The sequence below is a fragment of the Phoxinus phoxinus genome, assembly GCF_949152265.1.
Source record: "Phoxinus phoxinus genome assembly, chromosome: 21".
Classification (NCBI taxonomy): domain Eukaryota; kingdom Metazoa; phylum Chordata; class Actinopteri; order Cypriniformes; family Leuciscidae; genus Phoxinus; species Phoxinus phoxinus.
Window position 1 is genome coordinate 15,280,797 of NC_136896.1, and position 21,679 is coordinate 15,302,475.

Below are 21,679 nucleotides of genomic sequence, written 5' to 3' on the forward strand. Positions count from 1 at the left end.
AACATCTTTGTGTGCAATTTTGCTTAAGTTCTTCCCAAAACTCTTGACAATACAGTCTAACCTTCAGCCAACTGTTTATTTTTCTCCTCCAGCCAGGACATACGTCATTCTCCACTCCAGTTTATATGTACAGAAAACAAGAGTGAGGAAATGCAGAAAACAGGAAAAAGTGGGCTGTTCTCAGAGACGCACCAGCCGTTGCTAAGCAACTGAGTAGATAGAGCAGGGGTTGACAGTCATTCTTTTCAAAGCGAAGCAGACAGACGTAGTAGCAAGGCTCCCTCGGCTGAATACCGGGTCGTAGCTTTCAGGGGTGAACAATGGAACAGCATCTAATAGTTTTCAGCAAAAAGGCCATTGAGAATCAGATTGGATTCCAATGACCTTTCTCCAAACCTTACCGGATCTAGATGTTATGTTACATTGAGAATTGCCAAACTCGTGACGTTCCAAGCCTGTATGACTTTCTTTCATTTGGGGAACACAAAAGAAGATGTTTTAAAGAATGCTAGGGGCCAAACAACTTCAGATCTTTAGGAAAAACTTTAGAAAAAGCACAGTAGACATTTTTCTGTAGCCATCACTGTGGCTTTCCTGTAGCTCAAACTGTAGAGCGTTGGCGCGTGTAACGCCAAGGTCATGGGGTCAATTCCCAGGGAAAGCAAGAACTGATAAGAATGTAAATGTGTACCTTGGAATGCAATGTAAGTTGCTTTGGATAAAAGCGCCTGCCAAATGCATAAATGTAAAATGTAAACTGTGGACTCATTGGGTTGACCTGTGCATTGAAATGGTGTCAGGGAAGGTTTTTTTTTTTTTTTTAATCAAATTTACCAGAGGGCTCTATGTCAGGAATCAAAATGGTGATGAATCCCAATTAAACAGCTTTATCCTGATAAGCATGCGAATGAAAAGAGGGAATATTGTTATGTAAATATTACATTAACACCTTCATACCTTTCAGATGCAGTCAGAATGAACCACTTATTCCATCTCCTACAAATTCTGTATCGACAACGATTAAGTGATGTTAAATGCTTAGTTGTGAGTTGAATTTTAAAATGATTCATGATGTATGTGATTATACTGTTTATCCTAAACTTTGCTCTGACACAAAATTTGCGTCTCGACCCTGCTGAAATATTTGTGGCAGGCTGTTGTTCAGGGCTGAATAACAATTATCTGCCAGATAGATTATTATGCTGAGCATAGCTCACAATCTCTGATTGCTTTCTGAATCAATTCCCCATCGTTTTTCATTAGCATTGAGCCTCTTTATTATTCTTCAGTGTACAGAAATGAGTTCCAAAACAATGAAGGTTCCTTGAACATTTTGTACATCTGCATCATAAAAAGGATTTTGAACTTGAAGCTTATGAAGTGGCACCTGCTCGAGTGGTTGTCCTTGGAAAGTGTCAGCACACTCCATGTTTAATCCTCTCATGCTACTTGATGTGAGAGAGTGAAGCTACATGGTGTAACAACAACTCATTTGGCACCTATTCCTACCCAGCACCAAAATCCTTCTTATTTCTCCTTGGCTTCCACCAACCTGAGGATACTCTCAGGCTTCACTTCCCCTAATCCTGCTAATACACATGAACAACACCCTGAGCCCAAAGGGAAATGCTACAAAGATATCCTTGTCTGTTTTATAGAGGAGAGAGACAGTCTAAATCCTTAAAGGCTAAAGCTGTGCAGAATTTTAGGAAACATGAATGGATAGAGTCAATAAAGCAGATTAAAACACCCCAGCAACAGGACAGTGTTTGCAGTTTAATGCTCCATGAAATGCAGATCTTAAAGACCGCAAGTGCTTGTAACTTTATATTGATCTGCTGAAAGACTGAGCCATCCCATCTAGTTTAATACAGTCCTCTGTGTCTTTAAAATCTACTTGAATGTGAAACAGACAGTATTGACTTTCAGTCTCATCCTGGTCTTATTGTGAACAATTATCTACACATTATTCCAAGTAAAAATCTTAATCTTTTATCAAAATATAACTTATTCCTTGTTTTTCATTCTTGAATTTCAAACCCTCTTTTCTTACCATGTGATTCAATCAATTCCCGTTGGATAAAGTAAAGCCAAGTCATATTTTCTTCTCATTTAATTGTACAATCTTTCTCCACTCAGAAATGTCAGATTATGAACATAACATCTATGTTCACAATAACATTTAACATTGTTTCCAGTAGCGTTCCACAAATGCTGATTTTATTAAAGAGAACAAATATTTCTAGATTGTAATATATAAATTAATTTGTATTTTATGATATAAAGTACAGGGTGTTGAACATAATAAAGTCACATGGTGTTACAGTAAGTAAACATGTTTATTAGAGTAGAACATAGTGACTGTACAAATAAAAAAAACAATTAAATATCCTCCAGCTTAATTTTCAGACACATTTGAGTGAAGAGTATCAAAATATTTCAGGGTGGGTTACCAGTCGAGGAAAGTTTTTTTTTATACCATGTCCACTAGAGTAAATTTATTCTCCTGTTTTGTAGGAATGACATTAATAAAGGTCTTGTACAGTACGGCACCCTTGGGAAGTTTGGGGATCACATCCCTGGCTTCGGCACTTCGTGGTAGAGGAATGTACACCTCCTTGGTGAATCTGACGATACCGTCCTCTAGGGCATATATTGTTTTGTTGGTTCCAATACCAACCTGTGAGGACAGACAATGAGAGATTAATTTCAGATAAGGGAAATGCAGGCTATTTCCAGTTTTACATAATTGTATGGTAATAAAGTTTTAGAATTTTAAGAAATTTTAAAACAAAGCAGAATTATGATGTAAAATTACATAGTTATCAAATCTGTCATACTGATCATATAATTTGTAATGAACAAATTGTGATTTTTATTTAGAAAAAAGCAAAATAGTTTTACTAGTGATCTCAGACCCTACTGCATCAAGAAATGTTAAAACACATTATAATAAAACCTATAATCAAATAATTAAAAAAATAATAATAATCTAAGCGACTTCCATGAGAAAATATGCTATATGCTGCTTTTGAATAATAATAAAAAAGGTACATTTATGTACTTAAAGGGTTAGTTCACCCAAAAATAAAAATTATGTCATTAATTACTCGCCCTCATGTCGTAATTACTCGCCCGTAAGACCTTCGTTCATCTTCGGAACACGAATGAAGATATTTTTGATGAAATCTGAGAGCTTTCTGTCCCTTCATTGACAGCAACATCATTGCAACTTTCAAGGCCAAGAAAGGTGGTAAAAACATTGTTAAAATAGTCCATGTGACAACAGTAGTTCAACCTTAATGTTGTGAAGCGATGAGAATACTTTTTATGCGCAAAAAAACCCCTAAAATAGCGGCTTATGTCATTCTCATACGCTGTTGACGTAGTGTAAACAGTGCAGCACTCCTGGGTTCTACGTCATTAACGTAGGCTCACTATAATGGCCAGCAAACATGACCAGCGTTGGCCATCATAGGACAGTATGCTGTCAATGAGGGACAGAAAGCTCTTAGATTTCATAAAAAATATCTTCATTTGTGTTCCGAAGATGAACGAAAGTCTTACGGGTTTGGAACGACATGAGGGCAAGTAATTAATGACAGAATTTTCATTTTTTGGGTGAACTAACCCTTTAAGAATTTTCTTTTTAAAAGTAAAACAGTTGTGTCAAAAAATATCAAAAAAGATAATGTACAAAAATATCTAACATTTGTTTTGGTCAACAGAAATTGGTCTGAAATTAATAAATTGTATAAAATTACAACAAATAAAACACATGATAACTTTTGCATGATCAGACACAGCTATATAACAGTTATTCATAGGAAGATATTTTACATGAGCTCCAGGTTGCCAGCGCATTAGACCCTTGCGTTGTGTTGCGAGGATGTTGCCTGCATGTACAAAGTTCCCTTAAAAAAAGGAAAGACAAAACATGTGCTATTATACAAGATAATGGAGGACAGAAAAAGAACAGTAAAAACCGTACACAAAATCGATGTGTTCCTCATATAAAATCAAGTTCAATAGTCAAAAAAGTACCATCTTGTTTCTTGAAACCATATCTGCGGCCAGCACTATTCCCTCCAAGGTTTTTGCTTCTCCCTCCTGACTTCTTTGAAGCAAATCTCGCCAGTACAACTGTGGGTGTTTGACTGAACAGAATGCCTGCAAAAACGGATAAAAAAAACAAAACAAAACAGAAATCATCATTACCTGTAACATGGATGTTGAAACTTTTCTTCACGTCATAACCATTAGTTTGTTGTATTCTCGGCATTAAATAAACCTAATCCTTAACGCTCTGCATTGCTATGTACAAAACAGAAGACGAATCAGTCAGTTTATGCTCTGTTGAAGCTGCAGCTGTCAACATTTCAGACATGTTGAATCATTCCCTTAGCTGTGAGACTGAAACAGAAACAACTGTGCTGTTAGGAAATGGTGGCTTATCATGCTACTACCAACAACAGTCATTACAAAACGCTAAAAGATTAAGTGCTCCATTATTCCACAGCAGCAACTATTATTCACACAGGACTTACATTATACGTGAAACAATTCGAAAAGAAAATAAACCACGAAAAACTGTCATTCTACTTACAGGCTCTGGATTGTAGCATCAAGGACGCGAGCGCCGCCATGTTGAATGACGTGAGTGTGACGCAGCGGGCGCGCTCCCGTGATCCTTCAGAAGAACCCGCGAAGCTGCGAACTGGAGAGTTTGGCTGACGTGAGTAGAGAGAAAAATATAAAGTTTGTGAATATTGCATATTTGCAGCTACAATAGAAGAGTATGAGGGAATGCTGAGTTACATGAGCATTTGTATCTTGATATTTTTGTGGTCTGCTATATTAAATTGGAAACTTGCTGCAGTCTTTCTGTTAAGCCGCGTTTCCACCGCGGGAACTTTCCCCAGGAACTAGGAACTTTGGGCTGGTACTCGATGTGTTTACACTAGGGGTGTGCATTGGCACTGCCCTCACAATTCGATTCGATTACGATTCACCAGGTAACGATTCGATTCAATTCGATTTTACGATGCATTGCGATGCATCAAAATTTTACTGCACACAACAAGGCACATTTTTCATCAGTCATGAGGCAATACAAGCAGTCATATATTGAACAACAGATTTTATTGGCTGCTATGTGTGTATTATCACTCTCCTGTATCTTCGACATAAATGTCATTAAACAAAATAAAATTGAATGGTACAGGGTATTGTATATGGCATTTTCAAACCTGAAAAAGAAAACATAAATCACTGCTTTCAAGGGCTGTAATCTCCCAGTCTATTAGTCGATTATTGGTCGATACGTTCTGGCTTGACCAAAATTCTGATTTTTTTGCCGTGTTCATTTCATCAGTTTTGCCGCGTTCATTTCATTAGGTGGAAAGCACTAATTGCTAATGGGGGTGTTTTCAGAGCACCCCCCTTGTTTTCACTTCTTTTGGATTAGCCCAACCCACTGGAGAAGAGAGACAGATTGAGCAAAGTAGGCTACTAGAAGGTTTGCTGAATATTATTTATTTAATTGAGAGCGTTTAATTCATAGTCAGTCCTCCTCTACCATGTCAACAAAGACATCGGCAGTGTAGCAGCATTTTTTTTTTTTAGAAGACGGGAAATAATTATTGGAGCCTAATGCGCAGTGCTTACTGTTTGTATTAGTTTTGAGCCTATGCTTTATTTTTCAGTTATGCACTTTATTTCGTTTTTGCTCTTGATCTGGTTTGTTTAATAAAAAAAAATTTAAAATTAAAATGGACGTGCCTTTTGTGTTTAAGAGTAAAAGCTTTATGTTAATAGTCTATTCGTGTCTCAGCCGCGAAGCTGCGCTCCTGTTTTCAGCCTCGTCTTGTCTAGTTTCCCCATTAACTTCGTAGAATCCGAAATGTGCCCAGATGTCCGCTTTTCCAAGCTTTGGGTGCGTTTTTAATTACCCGTCTATCGCGGTCATCTCCCTCCGCCTCAGCCGTCTTGGTTGTTGTTGTTGTTATGCCCACGGAAGTAATCGAAACTTCACAACTTTATTGTCCAACTCAAGGCCAGAAAATAAACAGTGACATAATCGATTATGGCACTTTGCCGCATCGATGCTGAATCGTGCATGCCCCGCATTGCGATGCATCGCTGAATCGATTATTGTTGACACCACTAGTTTACACCGCAGCAGAGCCATAGAGAGAGAGAGTTGCGACACTCTTTGATGTCGCCGCTATGGCTGTCACGTGGTTCATGTAAGCCCCAATAGTTCCAAAACATACGCTGGCTGTCATGTTATTCTATGGGACAGACAGCAGCGATTGCATTATTGAACGGTAAATATAAAATAAAACACATACCCAAGTACTTTTTCAGCTGTTATTGCATTTTGTTAATATCAGTTTTGCATTTGGAGGGGCAACGAGGTACTGTATATTACTTAGATAAGTTTTAGGCTATATTTTTGGAGGGAAAAGCTTAGTGTTCATGGTCGCATGGGTAGTAGCACTTGCTTTAGCGGCTCTAACTTAACTTTTCCATATCATTCATCTGATGATGGACGTCTCATGATATTTATTTTAGCACAACTGGGCTGTATTAGACTATTGATTCCCGTGATTTTGCTTATAATGTGATCACGCAGAGGTCTGCCGTGGCGGTCCGTTCAGAATTCGCATGGCTGATACAAATGAAGGTTTTCAAATAAAATATTTTTTATTAAACAATGACAGACAACAAAAATGTGTGAACAAGAAAAACAAAAAGCAGGGGCAGGTGATCCATGAAACAGACAGGACTAGTGATGGCCATAACAATCCTAGAGGTCCAGCATTGTTCTCACGCCGCTTCACTCAAGACAATAAATGAAAAGTTAGTATATCCCAAAAAATCAATTAAATAAAAGTTGCTATAAAGGTGGTAGCGATGAATTACCGAACTAATCAGATATGCTACCTTCACAGCTGGCGAAGTCACGCTGGCAATGCTAGAAAATTGGTTGAAATAACCAAGATAAAATATAAATAATTACGCTGTGCATATACAAATGAAGACCAGTATAAGCATCGCAAAGGGCCTCTGAAACAATATAGACAGTTGACAATTCAAAAGAGGTCGATATTTCAGCAAGTTACCTCTGAAACAACTCGACGCGCTGCAATGTAAGTGAATGGGGTTCAACGCTCAAATGACAGTGTTTGGAACTAATCCGATCTCCACATCCCGGAAGTAGGCGGTTAAAAGCGCCGCCATTTTTTACAATGGAAGTCTATGGGAGTGTCGCAACTCTTTCTCTCTATGGCTCTGCACCGCAGGAACCAGGGTCTAAATTAAGTTCCAGGTAAATATTTCCCCCTCCGAAAGTCCCTGCTGGCGAGGTAGTACTTTTTCAAAGTTCAGGAACTTTCGGGGGTGGGACTTGTGAGCTGAACGTGCTGATTGGTTGTATTCACGCCGCATATTGACTGGAGGACTCCACGCAGCATTCTATTTTAACCGGCATTTAAAAAAATCTATTGCGGTTCGTGGCTTCATGCATTAAGAGTTGTCTGTCTGCAAATATGGAATTTAATTATAAAAAAACACTGGACCGACGACGAGGTTCAGGCTTTATTACGCGTATTTGTGTAACAGGACATTTTCTGCTCGTTCGTCCCAGCCATCTCACATTCAATGTCCGCAATACATCACAAACAACTGCAGCACAGTTTGAATCTCCTCCATACTTGTTATAAATGTGGCGCTCAAAACTGATTACTGTCCGCCGCAGACTGGGAGGAGCAGCCGCGCGCAGTTTATAATCTTCCCGGTACTTTAGACCGCGGTGTAAACGCAGAAAGTAACCGGTCTGGGGCAAAAAAAAGTTCCTGGGAAAAAAGTTCCTGGGACAAATTGTTCCGGGTAATTTCGGTGGAAACGCGGCTTTAGTGTGTGCGAATGTAAATAATAGTTGTCTGGAGTCCACGCGTTTGTTCTGTTCGTGGTTGTGACGGAATTTAGCAAAATCCTTTGGCTGGTCCTGTTTCAAAAAAATTGTATGTATTTTTTTTCGGTAAAGTAACCATATTTTCTTATTAAAACGCCGTAGTTACAACAGTGTTTGTACAATGTTTAAACGGTGGTAACGTTAGCTTGATATTATCCAATCCATCTAACGTTATGTAACGTTAACGAGAACAAAACGCCATATTCTGACACCGTTTGAAGAAAATCCCAAATTAATATAGTATGATTTTACAGTAGTACAAGGCTATTAACTTCTGTAGCAACTATAGCAACTGATCTTTTCGATTGTCTGTGATATAATAAACATGGTTGTATATTCTTCCGATGTAAATATCACTAATTTAGTGCTTACTGACAGATTAGATAACGTTATGGTTGAAAAAACATTCAGAATGATTAGTGGTAGAGTTGAAAACATCAGTGAGAATGGGTTAAAATTGTTGAACATTTCACATAATTTGTGAGGTGGAGATAAATTATAGCTATATATATATATATATGATGCTACCTCATAGCCTATGTAGGCCTATGTATTATTATTTTTGAAAGAAAACTTGAAGGATATTGACTGAGTAATATGAACAGTTTGTGAAATAAAAATAAATGTTACAAATTAAATATGTTGCTAAAAGAAAATAGTGTTTTATATAGTGTTACATGTTGTATTAATTCAAATAAAATAAATATTAAAATACAGACACACTTATTTATTATTTACTTATTTTTTGTATGTGAAAAAGAAGAAATTTCAGCAGGGCAAGTACAGATCTAAACTTTATCTGAAAATCTGTATTTTTGAGACTTGCATGTGTTTTAATTTGAGCTTTCCTTCAGACTGCAGATCTTCGTATAGCCTAACTGCTCAGCATGACCCGCATCAGTAGACCTGGATTCCTCCTAAGTGACAGCGACTCCAGTGATTCAGAAGAGCTGCCTGTGTTCGATTTCTCACAGTCAAAATCCAGACAGGCCAACTTGGTGGTTTTAGACCATTCAGACTCAGAAATGGCTTCTGTTGCTGGTCCAATTTCAGCTCTAGAGGTCCACGCCTACACTGGACCTGCTAGAAGGGATGTGTTGATGGTCAGTAGTGACAGCGAGGTGGAAGAGGCCATCATTCCCTTAGCTGTGAGACTGAAACAGAAACAACGTGGTCTGGGTACAGTCGCCACCGCTACAGAGGAGACTCTGGCTTTCAATGTGGCTCCTAATGGATATTCACACCTCTTAGATGTTCCAGCACATCATATCAACCCCGAGGCCCAGCCAGTGGAACATAACAAGATCTGTAGAAATATAACAAGCCAGTGTAGCTCAAACAACGCTGCACCATACCTCACAAAAGAACTTTCACCTGAAGCAGAGAATGGCACTTACCTGGCCAAACGCAAGAAAACCCCAGCAGAAGTGGAGGCTGCCAGACAGGAAGCCCTGAGGAAACGAGCAACGCGAGAGCATCAGCAGGAAGAGAAGGAGAGATTGAGAATGGAGAAGAAAGCTCTGGCTGATGCTGTGAAAGCCCTGAGGCCAGAGGAGTGCATCAAACACATGGTGGTGACGGTCGACCCAGGTAGGTGGCAGTGCTCATCTCTGCTGTCACAGTTTCTTTCAGTGTTCGGGTGCGCTTTGGTACTTTACCCGAGTTGTTAAAAAGCACTGGCATGAGGTATTAAGCTGCATTTGCTGAATGGATTAGTATTGATTAGCTGTCTCTCCCCCATAGGCCTGCTGCAGCTGGAAGGTGGCGGTGCTCTCCTGACTTCCCTGCACGCAATGGGCTGCAACTGTGCCATAGAGAAGCAGTCCCTTCCTCGTAGTGTCACCTGGGCTAGACACTCACCCTGCCCTCAGGCACGACAGCCCTCTGTACATACAAATGCAACTTTTCTCAACCCATGTTCCTTGTCATTGGCTTTGAGGTGCAGACAGTGATAAAAATGATAATAAATCAATTATTTTCCTGTCATGGCTGAATATTAAAATTAATAAATTAACAGTTACCATCTATACCTGCAGATAATAGATAGGTGCGTAGGAGAGAAGACCAAAAAAAGTAAAATATCTAAAAAACTAAAGGAAATCCCGCACAATATCAATACTTGCAAAAAGTATAAAAAATATATTTTTTAGCAACGCTTCGTTCTCATGAACTTCATCAGGCATTACACTTATAAAGATTACATTAACAGTGTTTTCTTTTAGTGTTTTTAAAGTATAACTGTAAGTTAGTGTCATAAAATGGTAATCTAAGGCGCTGTTTACATCCTGGTATTAAGATGTGTTTTGGTCGATCAGCAGATCACAAGTGGACAACAGTCCACTTTTGACCACATCCAGGTAGTTAAAAACGCATTCGACCGGATTGCTTTTGTAGTGTGTGGTAATGTGGTCGAATGTGTTCGAACAGCCCCAAAAGACCACCTACTCTCCACCTACTGACTTAATGCGTGAACATTATGGGAAGCGCGCTAGCCAGATGAGATTTAAACTTTGTAGGCTGAAAATAAACTTACTAAGCACAATGTTCTCTCACCATTCCTTATTTCTAACATGCATTCACAGCTTTCGCCGGGGTCTTGTGGCTTTTAGAGCAGAAACGAAAGCTGATGATCTCCGTGATGTTGTAAATTGTGTGAGCTTATTTTGTCCATTAGATCGAAAGAAAAAGTCCATACATTTATCTGCCCATAGACCCTACCCTAAAAAAAAATCAGGACAGAAGTGGTTGAAACAAAGTGGACAAAAGAGACGGGTGAAAACACCAGGTGTAAACGGGAATCTGTCTCCCTCGTCTACATGTGATCCGATCGACCAAAACTCATCTTTACACCAGATGTAAACAGGACTGAAATGTAAAAATAGAGGAAATGAGTATGAACAATTAAATGCATTCATTTTTGTTTGGATGATGTAATTGCCGAAGAATCACTTATCTGCAATATGTCACCCAAGGATTTCCTGGTGAATGTCATGAATACAGATACTGAATGTCTGACATTTAACATTTCAAATACCTGAATATAGCATTATGAGATGTTGATCTAACGTTTGTAGATAAAGAAGATGCTTAAACATCTATGTGACATCTCAAATCTGGGCAGAAAATAGGAACAGCTAAACCATTGGTTCTCAAGTTGGGGGCTGGTTCCCACTAGGGGACCGTGGCAAACTTCTATGGGAGCCACAATAAGTTCTACATTTATTTAAATGTATATAAAAAGTTGTATTAACATATTGTAATCTTAATTAAAAAAAAAAAATGCACCGCATTAAACTGACGTCATATTTCTGAGAATATGTTTTATTACATTAGATGTGCCAGAGTTATATATTAGCTTAGACAGGAAGGATTTTGAGTGTCTCAAACAATGGGGGGGCATTGGAGTCAAAAAGTTTGAGGACCACTGATCTAAATCATTTTACACTTGGTTTTAAAGTTCATTTGTTTTGTTTGCAGACTGGTGAGATTATGTCCATTCCAGACTCGCATACTGTAATCCAAGTTCCAGTGGATGACTTTGTGACCATGATTAACAACTACTGCAAGGTAGGCACATTAAGCTCGGCAGCACGGTAATGGCATGGTGTGATTTCCTATTGGACCTTTATGATTACTTAATTAACCATTAATAGAATAATTATTTGATGTGCTGGAGTTGCCGTTTTTGTATGATGTGGCAACTAAAGATGAAATTAAAAGAGCTTTGTGGCCGAAAGGGCAGCAGAAAAACCAGCAGTTATGACCTTTTCGAGAAGAGTCAGAGCAATTAAGAGTAATGAATACAATTATGGGATCATCTCTCAATTATGTAAAAATGATCCATAAGGTCTTTAAAGTGTCCAGTTTCTTAATCTTTGAGAAATACATGTCCCAGAAATTTGACAGCATAGTTTATCCCACAGGATTTTGTGAGACCGGGGACATGTCCCCCCAGAAGAAAATTTTGTACATTTTAAAGTTAATTGCATCAATCTGAGCTCTGACTAACGTGTGCAAACTGAACAAAGAAAAAGTCTGTGAATTGACTTGTACCTGAACTTTAAAGGAGACTTAAAGGATAATTCCGGTATTTAACACATTGAGTCTATATTAACAAGAGTGGTGGACAACATTTTTTTGACAATGGTTCCTCTCTCAAGTTTTTGACTATAAAAGAATTGGCCATGGACCCATTTAACATTGGAGTCAATGGGCATGTCCGAAAATGTCATTAAAACAGCCTTTAACAGTAGTTTTCAAAACTGTGCAACTCACCGAGTGATTAGTGATGTTAGTTGATGTTCCAGAAACAAAAAGTGTTGCGAAATACAGTTTCTGTCGTGTTTTATTCGTCATTTTGTAAAATCCCATTGAATTCTGTTGAAGGACTGAGTGCTCGTTAATATAAATGCGCTACCGGAAACGGAAAGGGGGCTGTTTACATTTGGTCGATGTAGTCTTTTTGCTCGCTTCCGTTTCTCATAAGGCTAGCGAGCAGAGCAACTGTGCAACTAACCATATTGAAAGACGTGACCACTGACCAGTGCAATATGAAGTTGAACTCGACTGTGACCGTGAGTGTCCCGCGAGACATAAACATCGGTTATCGCCATCAAGTGGTCGGGAGTGTGCTAACGCTTCAGATTCAAATATTGAGCGGAAGTTACACAGTTGTGAAGTGTCTGAAAAAATAGTTCCACTATAGCAAAATAAATGGATTGGAATCATATATTGCGACGATATATTGTTTATAATCATCAACGAACACCACTAACCACTCGGTGAGTTTAACAGTTTTGTAAACGAACATTATTGGCTGTTTTAATGACATTTTCGGACATGCCCATTGACTCCAATGTTAAATGGGTCCATTGCCAATTCTATTATAGTCCAAAACTCGATAGAGGAACCATTGTCAAAAAAATGTTGTCCACCACTCTTGTTCATCCAAAACAAACTACAATATAGACTCAAGGTGTTAAATACCGGAATTATCCTTTAACCCTCTTTTTAGTTGTGATATAGTGTTTCAGTCTACATTACATTCACACCTGTGTTTTAGGAAGCCAAACAATTCGAATATAATAATACTAATAATGTTATATTATTATTCCTATGACAGTAATAGCCATATATTGTAAAATGAATGCACTATTAAATAGTACTAAAATAGTAGGGTACAACGGGGCTAAAGGCGAACCGGGGTAAAAGGCGCATTTTACTTTTATTCTCGATTAAACCACTGGATGGCAAAAAATTCTACTTAGTTCACCAAAAAATGAAATTTCTGTAATTAATTACTCACCCTCATGTCATTCCAAACTCGTAAGACCTTTGTTGATCTTCGGAACACAAATATTTGATAAAATCCGAGAGGTTTTTGAACCAGGCGTAGGCAGCAACGGCATTGCAACTTTGAAACATGCTTTTGAGCATTGTTGAGCTTTGTGGTCGATATCCACCCTCAATGCTCACTTTAGCCAAGCCCGCACTGAAGCAAGCTCTGCAGCAGACTTCTACCCGACAGTCAAATCGGTGTTACGTCAACAAAGTGCGGACTTGTAGGAAGACAGTGAGTGTTTAGCGTGCCATTTGGGACAGGGCCATTCCTTGTGAACTGAACCGTACTGAGAAGCAGAAAACACTGGATCAAGTGTACACTTTGCTTTGAAACACAGCACAAACAGACTATATACTTTTTTAATTAAAGGAACACTCCGACTTTTTGGGACTTTAGCCTATTCACCTTATCCCCCAGAGTTAGATAAGTCCATACATACCTTTTTCATCTCCGTGCGTGCTATAAGTCTGTTTGACGCACCCACCGCTAGCCTAGCTTAGCACAAAGACTGGATGTAAATGGTTGCAGCTAGCATACTAATCCAAATAAGTGACAAAATAACGCAAACATTTTCCTATTTACATGTTGTGATTTGTATAGTCACAGAGTGTACAAAAAACAAAGTCACATGAGACACAGACATATTTTAACCGTATAAATACTGGGAACTATATTCTCTGAAGGCGAAGCACTGCTACTTGGGCGGAGTGATAACCGCAGCACCTATCTAACTCTGGGGGATAAGGTGAATAGGCTAAAGTCCCAAAAAGTCGGAGTGTTCCTTTAAATCACAGTGTTTTGCGATTTGATTAGGGCACAAAGCCATATTGCGTAAGGTATTGCATTTTACCTTTTATGTTATTAAGAGAAGTTTTTTAATATTTTTAGTTCATTGTGAAACTGGCAGCACAGATTAGACTATGGCAGGCCCCCAGAGTCTAGGAAATTAATGGTAAACACTTTCCCTCCTTTGTGGTGCTTTTCTGTTTTTAACGTAGAGGCAAAGCAACAGTGTATTGACCGATTGTGGCATATCTCTGACCACCTGGATCCAAGGACTTAAGAGCAGGAACCCAGGCAGAACCCTCAGTCTGGTCGTGATCGACATAGAGAAGTACTTCAGGTAAGTGACGTACTGAGAGTGTCAGTTGTATTTAACCTGGGACATTTTTTTTTATATTCAATGTTAAGATGTTTATGGCGCTTTTTACCCAATAATTAACAAGTAATGACTTTAAAGACAAACAAATCATAAAACAAAAATTTGCATTAGTGCATGCATGTTATGATATATTTTGACAAACTAATGACGTTTATAATTGCTTAATTTAGCATTAAAAATGCTCTTTTGCAGATCCCAGAATTCAAAATGTCAGAAGAAATTCCGCGAGGCAGTGCTAGGCGAGGAAAAGAATGTGGGACTTCAGGGAGGGCAGAAAAAGCGAAGAAAGAAAGACGATATCAATCAGCTTCCAGAGGTCTCGCGAGTGCAGGTTGAGGAGGTAAGCTGAACCACCTCTTTGGCAGTCAATATAAATTCATGGCTGTATTTGAGGTCCTCTGCTTCAAATCAGTCTTTCTTCTCTCACCTGTCTATCAGACTTTGGTAGACTTGCAGCTGCAAACTGGTGTGCAGGTTCGCTTCCTCTCTACCTGGAAGGACTTCACTGATTATATTACCATGTCAACCAAAGCAGTAGCCGAGGCTCCGTTCAAGTGAGTGGGAAGACACAGTTTCCAAATTTATCGCTTTCCAACCAGCTGTATCTTTAGCTACTGCTGTTTAATTCTTACTTTTGTGTATGTTTATTCTTCCCAGGCGGGAGCGAGAGAAGACGGGGTTCACATTTTGTTTGGAGAGCGAGTGGGCAGGGGGTCAGAAGGTGGACCGCACAGGGAACGGGCTTCTGCAAGTTTGGAAGAGACAAATACAGCAGCTGAACCGTGTCAGCCCTGATATGGCCAGTGCTATACTCAGTGTCTACCCATCTCCTCGGCTCCTTGTTCAGGTTAAATCTGTTTTTAATTCTGAAGTGTCTTAACAACATAGAGCCCATTATCATTTTTTGTTAATCATTTTATGTTTGAGATTTAGTGTGTATGTATATGTGTTACTTTAGGCATATGCACGGTGCAAATCGGAGCATGAAAAGGTTGGTCTGCTGTCAGATGTACTCATTCGTCGCGGAGAGGGTGTGACATCTACAACCCGCAGAGTTGGTCCTGAGCTTTCTAAACGGTTGTTTCTTATGATGACGTCACATGATGACCAGCAGCCCCTTGATTCTGCTGTATAGGTTCTTCTGCCTTGTACACATGAGGACAACTGTCATATGAATTGGGTTATATTGACTTAGTGCAATGTCGGCTTCATTGAGGTATTTATTACAGTTCAGAGATATTTGATACATTTCAAGCCTGAATTTTCCAGATTTTCAAAAGTTATATTTGTCTTCTTTTTTCTGTAAATCGTTGGTATAAATGTTTCTTAATGTACCCAAACCATTTTTCTTCACATCCATCAGAGTTAGTTTTCCTCAAATACCTGTGGTCCAAACCTTTCTGTACCTCTCTAGAGGTGAACCATGAAAGTTTCACTTTTCCTGGAACACTGAGTTTTTTGTTCTTTTCATCCTAGTGGCAAATAACCTTGGCTGGCAGAAGTCTTTTCAATATAAATTGGAAATGCAGTAAATTCTCAAAAATGAATTTATTAATTTAGTATTTCAGTTGACACATTTGAAGACCCATGTTTAATGTCCAGTTAATTCCCTTTATGTTATCTTTACATGTTTTAGCAGTACTAAACAGGGCATTGTTCATTGCAAATGCAACAGTATAAGTTTTGGCTCTTTTTCCTGCTTAAGGCACTACTGCATGCCTTTCGGAACCAAAATGGCCCCTTGAGCACGCCATACTCACTGTCTAAGGACTGTTGAGGCTCATGGCTCATTTCCAGCACATTAGAGAATGGCACCTGACCAAGGAGTGTCGTGTTGCCTGAAACGAGCGGTGGGGTAACGAGCCGTTAAATGTGCTTAAGAGATGAGCTGCATGCTTCATCCCTGTCCCTGAAGGCAGTATTTCCTCTACAGTTTAAGGGATGGCATAACAAACTATGGCTAGTAGGTGTGTGCTTGTGCCGAAGGGAATTATATGAGCAGAATTATGGCAGCTTGAAAAGGGATCACCTTGGAGTGATTGTTTAGCTGAATAGTATGAAATCCAATTTTCGTGTACTCTGAATGCAGACTATAATAGCTTTTATGACCTAGAGTCTGCAGTGCTAACATCTTCACTGGCTTGTGAACAGTTAAATGGGACTTTAATTTCCAAAAGGCAGTTATAGGATATTACAACTTACAAAGTACAATGTAACTCATCTAACCTAAATGTTTTGGTGGAATCGTTTCTCTCGGCATATGTTCCATTTGCATCAAAACACGAATATCTGTAAGTGCAAAGGGTCTGTTTATCTTCAGCTACTGGATGTGCAATGTGCATATACGAGTCATGACTACTCCACATGATAGATTAGACCCCGTATAGCTTTTCTGCTCAGCAGAGTAGCAGTTTCTCGTTTCTGGTGCACACAGGATTCTTCCTGCTTCTTGTTGGAGATTAATAAGGATTGGGAGTGGCGGTAGGTCAACGTCGACCACCTTCACTCACAGTCAATAGAGTGGAAAGCAAAGCAGGGCTGTTAGTCACTGTCTTTCCCTGGATATTCTCAACTCGGCTCATCTCTTGGAAAAATGCACCTTCTTATCGGCCGCCACAGAAGATGGAGTGCCACAGGCAGGGCTGTTTATGGTTTTGTGAGTCTGTTTTGTTCCAATTACAGTTTCATATTCTTGGCAGAGTGGGGGCACTTCCAATTTCGTGAGTTGTGCCACAATAATGCCACCTGTAGTGTGCTGGCCCACTGACGACAGTGGCATAATAATAACACATTTCCTCAGGCAAGTGATATGCCAACAAGGCAAAGCGTCTGATATTATCCTTCCATTGCATTTTGAATGCGTTTCGCCTTGGTGCTTGGTGAATCACGATCCACTCAGAGCCACTCACTAAAACAACAAGATAGAATGTCAAAGACTCTAACAATCTATTTCAGAGCATGAGTAGGCCGGCCACTGTGGTATTGGTTTCTTTGCCACCAGCGTTCAATCAATGTTTCCTGCTTCTAAAATAAATCATTATATGGCTCTGCTTCTGCCTTTCTTTTGTTCATTTGCAAATCAGACGCAAGTGATTCAAGTGTTCAGATCCAGCTCTTCTGTGAAAAGAGATGCAAAACCCTCGAATAAAACAGAGCTAGAAGCTTTTTAACTTCTGAGGGAAAACATTGCATTGTTATTGCAGGATTTTGTTTTCTACCTTTCCCTCTCCTACCAGCTTTTTTTTAGATTGCACATATGTACAGAGTTATCTTCTCTCAGTGTGTGGATTTCTTTTTTTTTTTTAAGCTGGTTGGTTGAGTTTTTGATTGCCACATGAGGGCAGAATTGCTTCACACTGACTGTACACTAAATAGACCGGTGATTCCACACTGGTGTTTCTCAACTCTGTTATATTAAACATCACATAGCGATCCAACTCAATAGTAACCTCAAGGTATTATCATGATATAGACTTGTCTGTGTTGTTTGAGTGTTTGATGCTTCTTGAATTTTGATGGTTTCTTGTTTTCGGCAGCCAGTAATTCACTGCTCAAGTTTACCCTCTGTGTAAGTGAGCCCATATTTAATGTAGTCTGGGTTGTTGTTGTTTATTTACTTTGCATTGTTTTGTTTGTCACACAACCTGTTCATGTTGCCATCTGCCTTATTTGGATAGATCAGAGATTCCCAAACTTTTTGTCAGCCAAACGCCTTTGATTTAAAATATTTACTTTAAGTACTCTGAGATTTTTATTTAATATTTCAATAATTTAATACATTTTCATGTTCACAGCTCTGATGTTAGTTAATGGTTACATGTCATGCAGGGAAAATATTTAAAAATAAAAATATTTCATATTTTTTAGTAAGTGTTTTATTTAAATTTAATTAGCTTTTATTTTAAAATGATTTCATTTACATTTTTATGATTTAATTCATTATCAGCTTTTCATAAGCTAATTAACCTCTAGGGGTTTGCAAATCCCGTTTTGGGAAACTAGATCTAGATAGCTAGATCATCGGTTCCCAACAGGGGGGGCCTCAGCGAGCTCTGTGGGGGGTCGCATCATATTTTGAAAAGTTTTGAGCAATGAGCATTAAATAGAATTCCTTAATTTTTTTCTGTTCAAAATTTACAAAATGTATATGTTCATCATGAATCCATTTTCCAATCCGTGTTTTTGTCTTATCCTGAACCACTATGGTACACCTATAATAAGTGTTTACATTGGGACTATTTTACACTGGTTTTTGATCGCTGCGGAGTAGCCCATTACCTGCGTGACTCTTCATAGACTTACACAGAGAGAAGTAGTTCCGGCTACAATGTTTTTCTGAAAGACGCATTATTCTGTTAATAAACGCAAGTTTATTATCGCTCACTATAACGCCAAAAGTGTAAAAAATTAAGCCTCACATTGATAAAGCCTCACAAATAACATGCAAGTATTGAGGTCCCAGACAGCAGTCATTTAGTAATAGCCTATTCTTTCTTCTTTTTTTTTTACCTACACACCACAGTGTGAATATTTTTGTTATTGCATTTCAAAATTGGCAGGGCCAATTTATAGGCAACTCCTAGACTTATGTTTTTGAAATGACAAAGGGCCTTCTGATGTTTTTGTTATTGTATTTTCAATATTATAGGCTATTATTTGTGCATAAACATATCTGGTTATAGTAAACATACCGTTTGTTTGAAAACAACTTATTTTGTCACCCTTGCTGCAAGCTTACAAGATCGATAATTTCATTAAATTATAATATTTTCTTGGAAAAAAGGGGGTCTCAGACAATAAAAGGTTGGGAACCACTGGGCTAGATGATATTGCTATAGTGATGAATTTGCTCCACAAATTTTGATTTGTCGCAAATCTTTAAAAATGTTGTTATCCAGTCACATGCATGATTTATGTACTACTGGAACTAGCTTGCGTTCAAGCACTTTACAGATGATCCAGAATGCTGCAGCACGTTTGGTCTTTAATCAGCCTAAGAGAAGCCATGTCACAGCCCTCTTGGTTGTCAGCGTTATATTTAAGGCTCAGGAGGTTGCATATGGAACCTACCGTTCTGCACGCTCTTACCTAAACAAAAAGTGTGATGCCTGGTGGCAACATCACAGCACGGTATGGAAGCTCCTTCACAAAACCTCTACACTCCTATGATGGTGGAACACGTTCTTCACCCAAATAGCACACCTCTTCTGGTTTTGTACCATGTAAATGTCTCTGCTTGTAAAGCATGATGATAAGTGTGTTCCATTGTCTAAATTTCGCACATCGCATCACTAATCAACACCGCATAGTGTATCTACAGAGATGGCAGCCAATGAGTGTGTAGATTTTCTCTATCGTTTAGTGATACACTGCAGGTCACGTCATTTCAACATGGATGACCCACACCATACTATATAATTAAAAAATCTTTTTATATACAACTGTTATGAATTTAGCCTTCATCCCATGTGTGTAACACCATTCAGATGACTCTTATTTCTATTTTTATGAGTCAAGCTGTATCTTGTGTATATATATATGCAAGAATGAGTTCTATGTGAACGGCCACTTAATGTGAAACGTAAAGTATGTAACAGACATATTTGGATAGAATGTTCTATTCATCTCTACAGCTTTAGCACATTCAGTATCCTCAAAGAGCGTCCACATTCCAAAGGCCATGAAAAACCAGATAGAGAATCCCTTTGATGGTCCTTAAGAAATTGGATCATTATCTCTGTTTTCCGCTCACTTTCTCCTCACAATCCAAGTTTCGCTGTGGGAGGCTCTGCTCTCCCTGGGGTGCTTGAGAGTTTGAGGCTGCTGCGTGGAATCAGGCCAGGGCTCAATTTACTCCAGATCCCAGGCCTCATCCCTGCAGGGACCCCTAATCAATGCCCACCTCTCGCCCTCCTCATGATCCCTCTCCCGTAGCGACCTGATGCGATCGCTAATTGGGCTATTTGTGTGGAGCTGAGCGAGTCTGACGCTCTTCCTGCTTGTCAGTGTGTGTGTTTTATGATGTATCCGGGATGTTTACTTATTTATTTGAAGCATGCACCTTCTGGAGTCTGTAAGGTGGTTTGATGGACTGCGTCCCGGAGGAGTCTCCTGAGGCTGTCCGTGTGTGTACGCGCGCGTGTCAATGTGTGCTAGACACCAAGCCGGCGTCCTGCCTTGCTGCCGCTCAGTATTCATTACACACCGTCACCCTCTGGGGCGTTTTTATTAACATTCCAATCAGTGCCGTGCCAGATTGCTCGATCTGCAGAAACAAATTGGGAATAGTCTTTGATATAAGGTTGAAAACACTCTGACAAGAGGAGGCACACAAATATGAATTCATGTGCACGGCACATATTGAGATTTGGTCAATGAGCCAAGTCAGGGCCATTACTCCTCGGTTTGTTATTTAAATGGCTTTGCACAACACCGGCACCTGGAGTATCTCTTTCACGTGCTAGGAGATCTTGTTCCACAAAAACGACCAGCGGGAAGCTGCCGGTTCTTCCCGAAGTGATAGGCACTTTTCCGTTTTTCTCTCGTGATCCATTGTTGTCTTTATTTCCTTTTTCCCTGCAGCTGACTGATTCTCAGAATTGAGGTGCTTGACAGCCACCGTCGACTGCAAAAGACACACTTTATTCTCACAGGATGGCAGCGGTGAGATGGAAAGATGAAGGTAAGACAAAGGGTGTCATTCATCGTGTCTCTCAATTCACAGGTCTGTCACACTCCCCTCAATCCGCTGAAGGCTTCGCAAGGCTTAGTGCTTGAGATTCTTTGGTCAATAGCTGTACTTGACCTTTTGCGGCCAAAAAAGTTTGTGCGTGTTGGTGCACTTTCCCACAAGCGTGTGTCATGAGTATGAGTATCGCTCGTCCCTGACAGGTCTCGGGATCAATCCGAATTCATGTCAGTAATATCTACTCCCAGCTGCTGTCCTTAACCTGCTGCTCAGTTCCTGTCTGAATGACGTTAGTTGTGTCTGAGCTGCACAGGATATGACCTAGAATGATGATGATGATGCATCTTTGGGAATGAAAAGTTATGACAAGAAATGAATCTGGTGATTTTACACACTATTTCTCCTTTTACTGAGCTTGCTGGCCAAGGTTACATACTTCTGTTTTCATCTTTAATTTGTCTCAAACTGAAGAGAACTAGTTGAAGGACAAATACATATATTGCCTGAGAA

General features: G+C 39.3%; 2 protein-coding genes across 15 annotated transcripts in view; one reads left to right on the forward strand and one right to left on the reverse strand.

Moving 5' to 3' along the window:
- Window positions 1-2,098: 2,098 nt before the first annotated feature.
- mrpl27 (mitochondrial ribosomal protein L27) lies at window positions 2,099-7,200 on the reverse strand. Its single transcript, XM_079595722.1, has 5 exons — window positions 5,952-7,200; window positions 4,607-4,730; window positions 4,045-4,170; window positions 3,841-3,914; window positions 2,099-2,680 (listed from the first exon to the last, which is right to left on the reverse strand). Exons 2-5 carry the CDS (start codon window positions 4,644-4,646, stop codon window positions 2,474-2,476), a joined length of 447 nt encoding a protein of 148 aa, XP_079451848.1. The 5' UTR covers window positions 4,647-4,730; window positions 5,952-7,200; the 3' UTR covers window positions 2,099-2,473.
- Window positions 4,611-21,679, forward strand: part of eme1 (essential meiotic structure-specific endonuclease 1) — a 33,270-nt gene continuing 16,201 nt past the window's right edge. For 6 of the 14 annotated variants that reach the window (XR_013795712.1, XR_013795713.1, XR_013795714.1 and 3 more), the window contains exons 1-10: window positions 4,611-4,735; window positions 8,833-9,568; window positions 9,722-9,864; window positions 11,456-11,545; window positions 14,318-14,442; window positions 14,674-14,821; window positions 14,920-15,035; window positions 15,139-15,328; window positions 15,440-15,697; window positions 21,064-21,163. Coding sequence is in view for 6 of the 14 variants with exons in the window: in XM_079595721.1 (XP_079451847.1) it covers window positions 8,866-9,568; window positions 9,722-9,864; window positions 11,456-11,545; window positions 14,318-14,442; window positions 14,674-14,821; window positions 14,920-15,035; window positions 15,139-15,328; window positions 15,440-15,616 (1,692 nt within the window). In the remaining 8 variants the exon portion in view is untranslated. Of the gene's footprint in view, window positions 4,892-7,240; window positions 7,334-7,920; window positions 8,045-8,832; window positions 9,569-9,721; window positions 9,865-11,455; window positions 11,546-14,317; window positions 14,443-14,673; window positions 14,822-14,919; window positions 15,036-15,138; window positions 15,329-15,439; window positions 18,306-21,063; window positions 21,164-21,679 lie in introns of those variants that run through there. The other 8 variants (XR_013795718.1, XR_013795719.1, XM_079595717.1 and 5 more) reach the window with 8 other exon arrangements.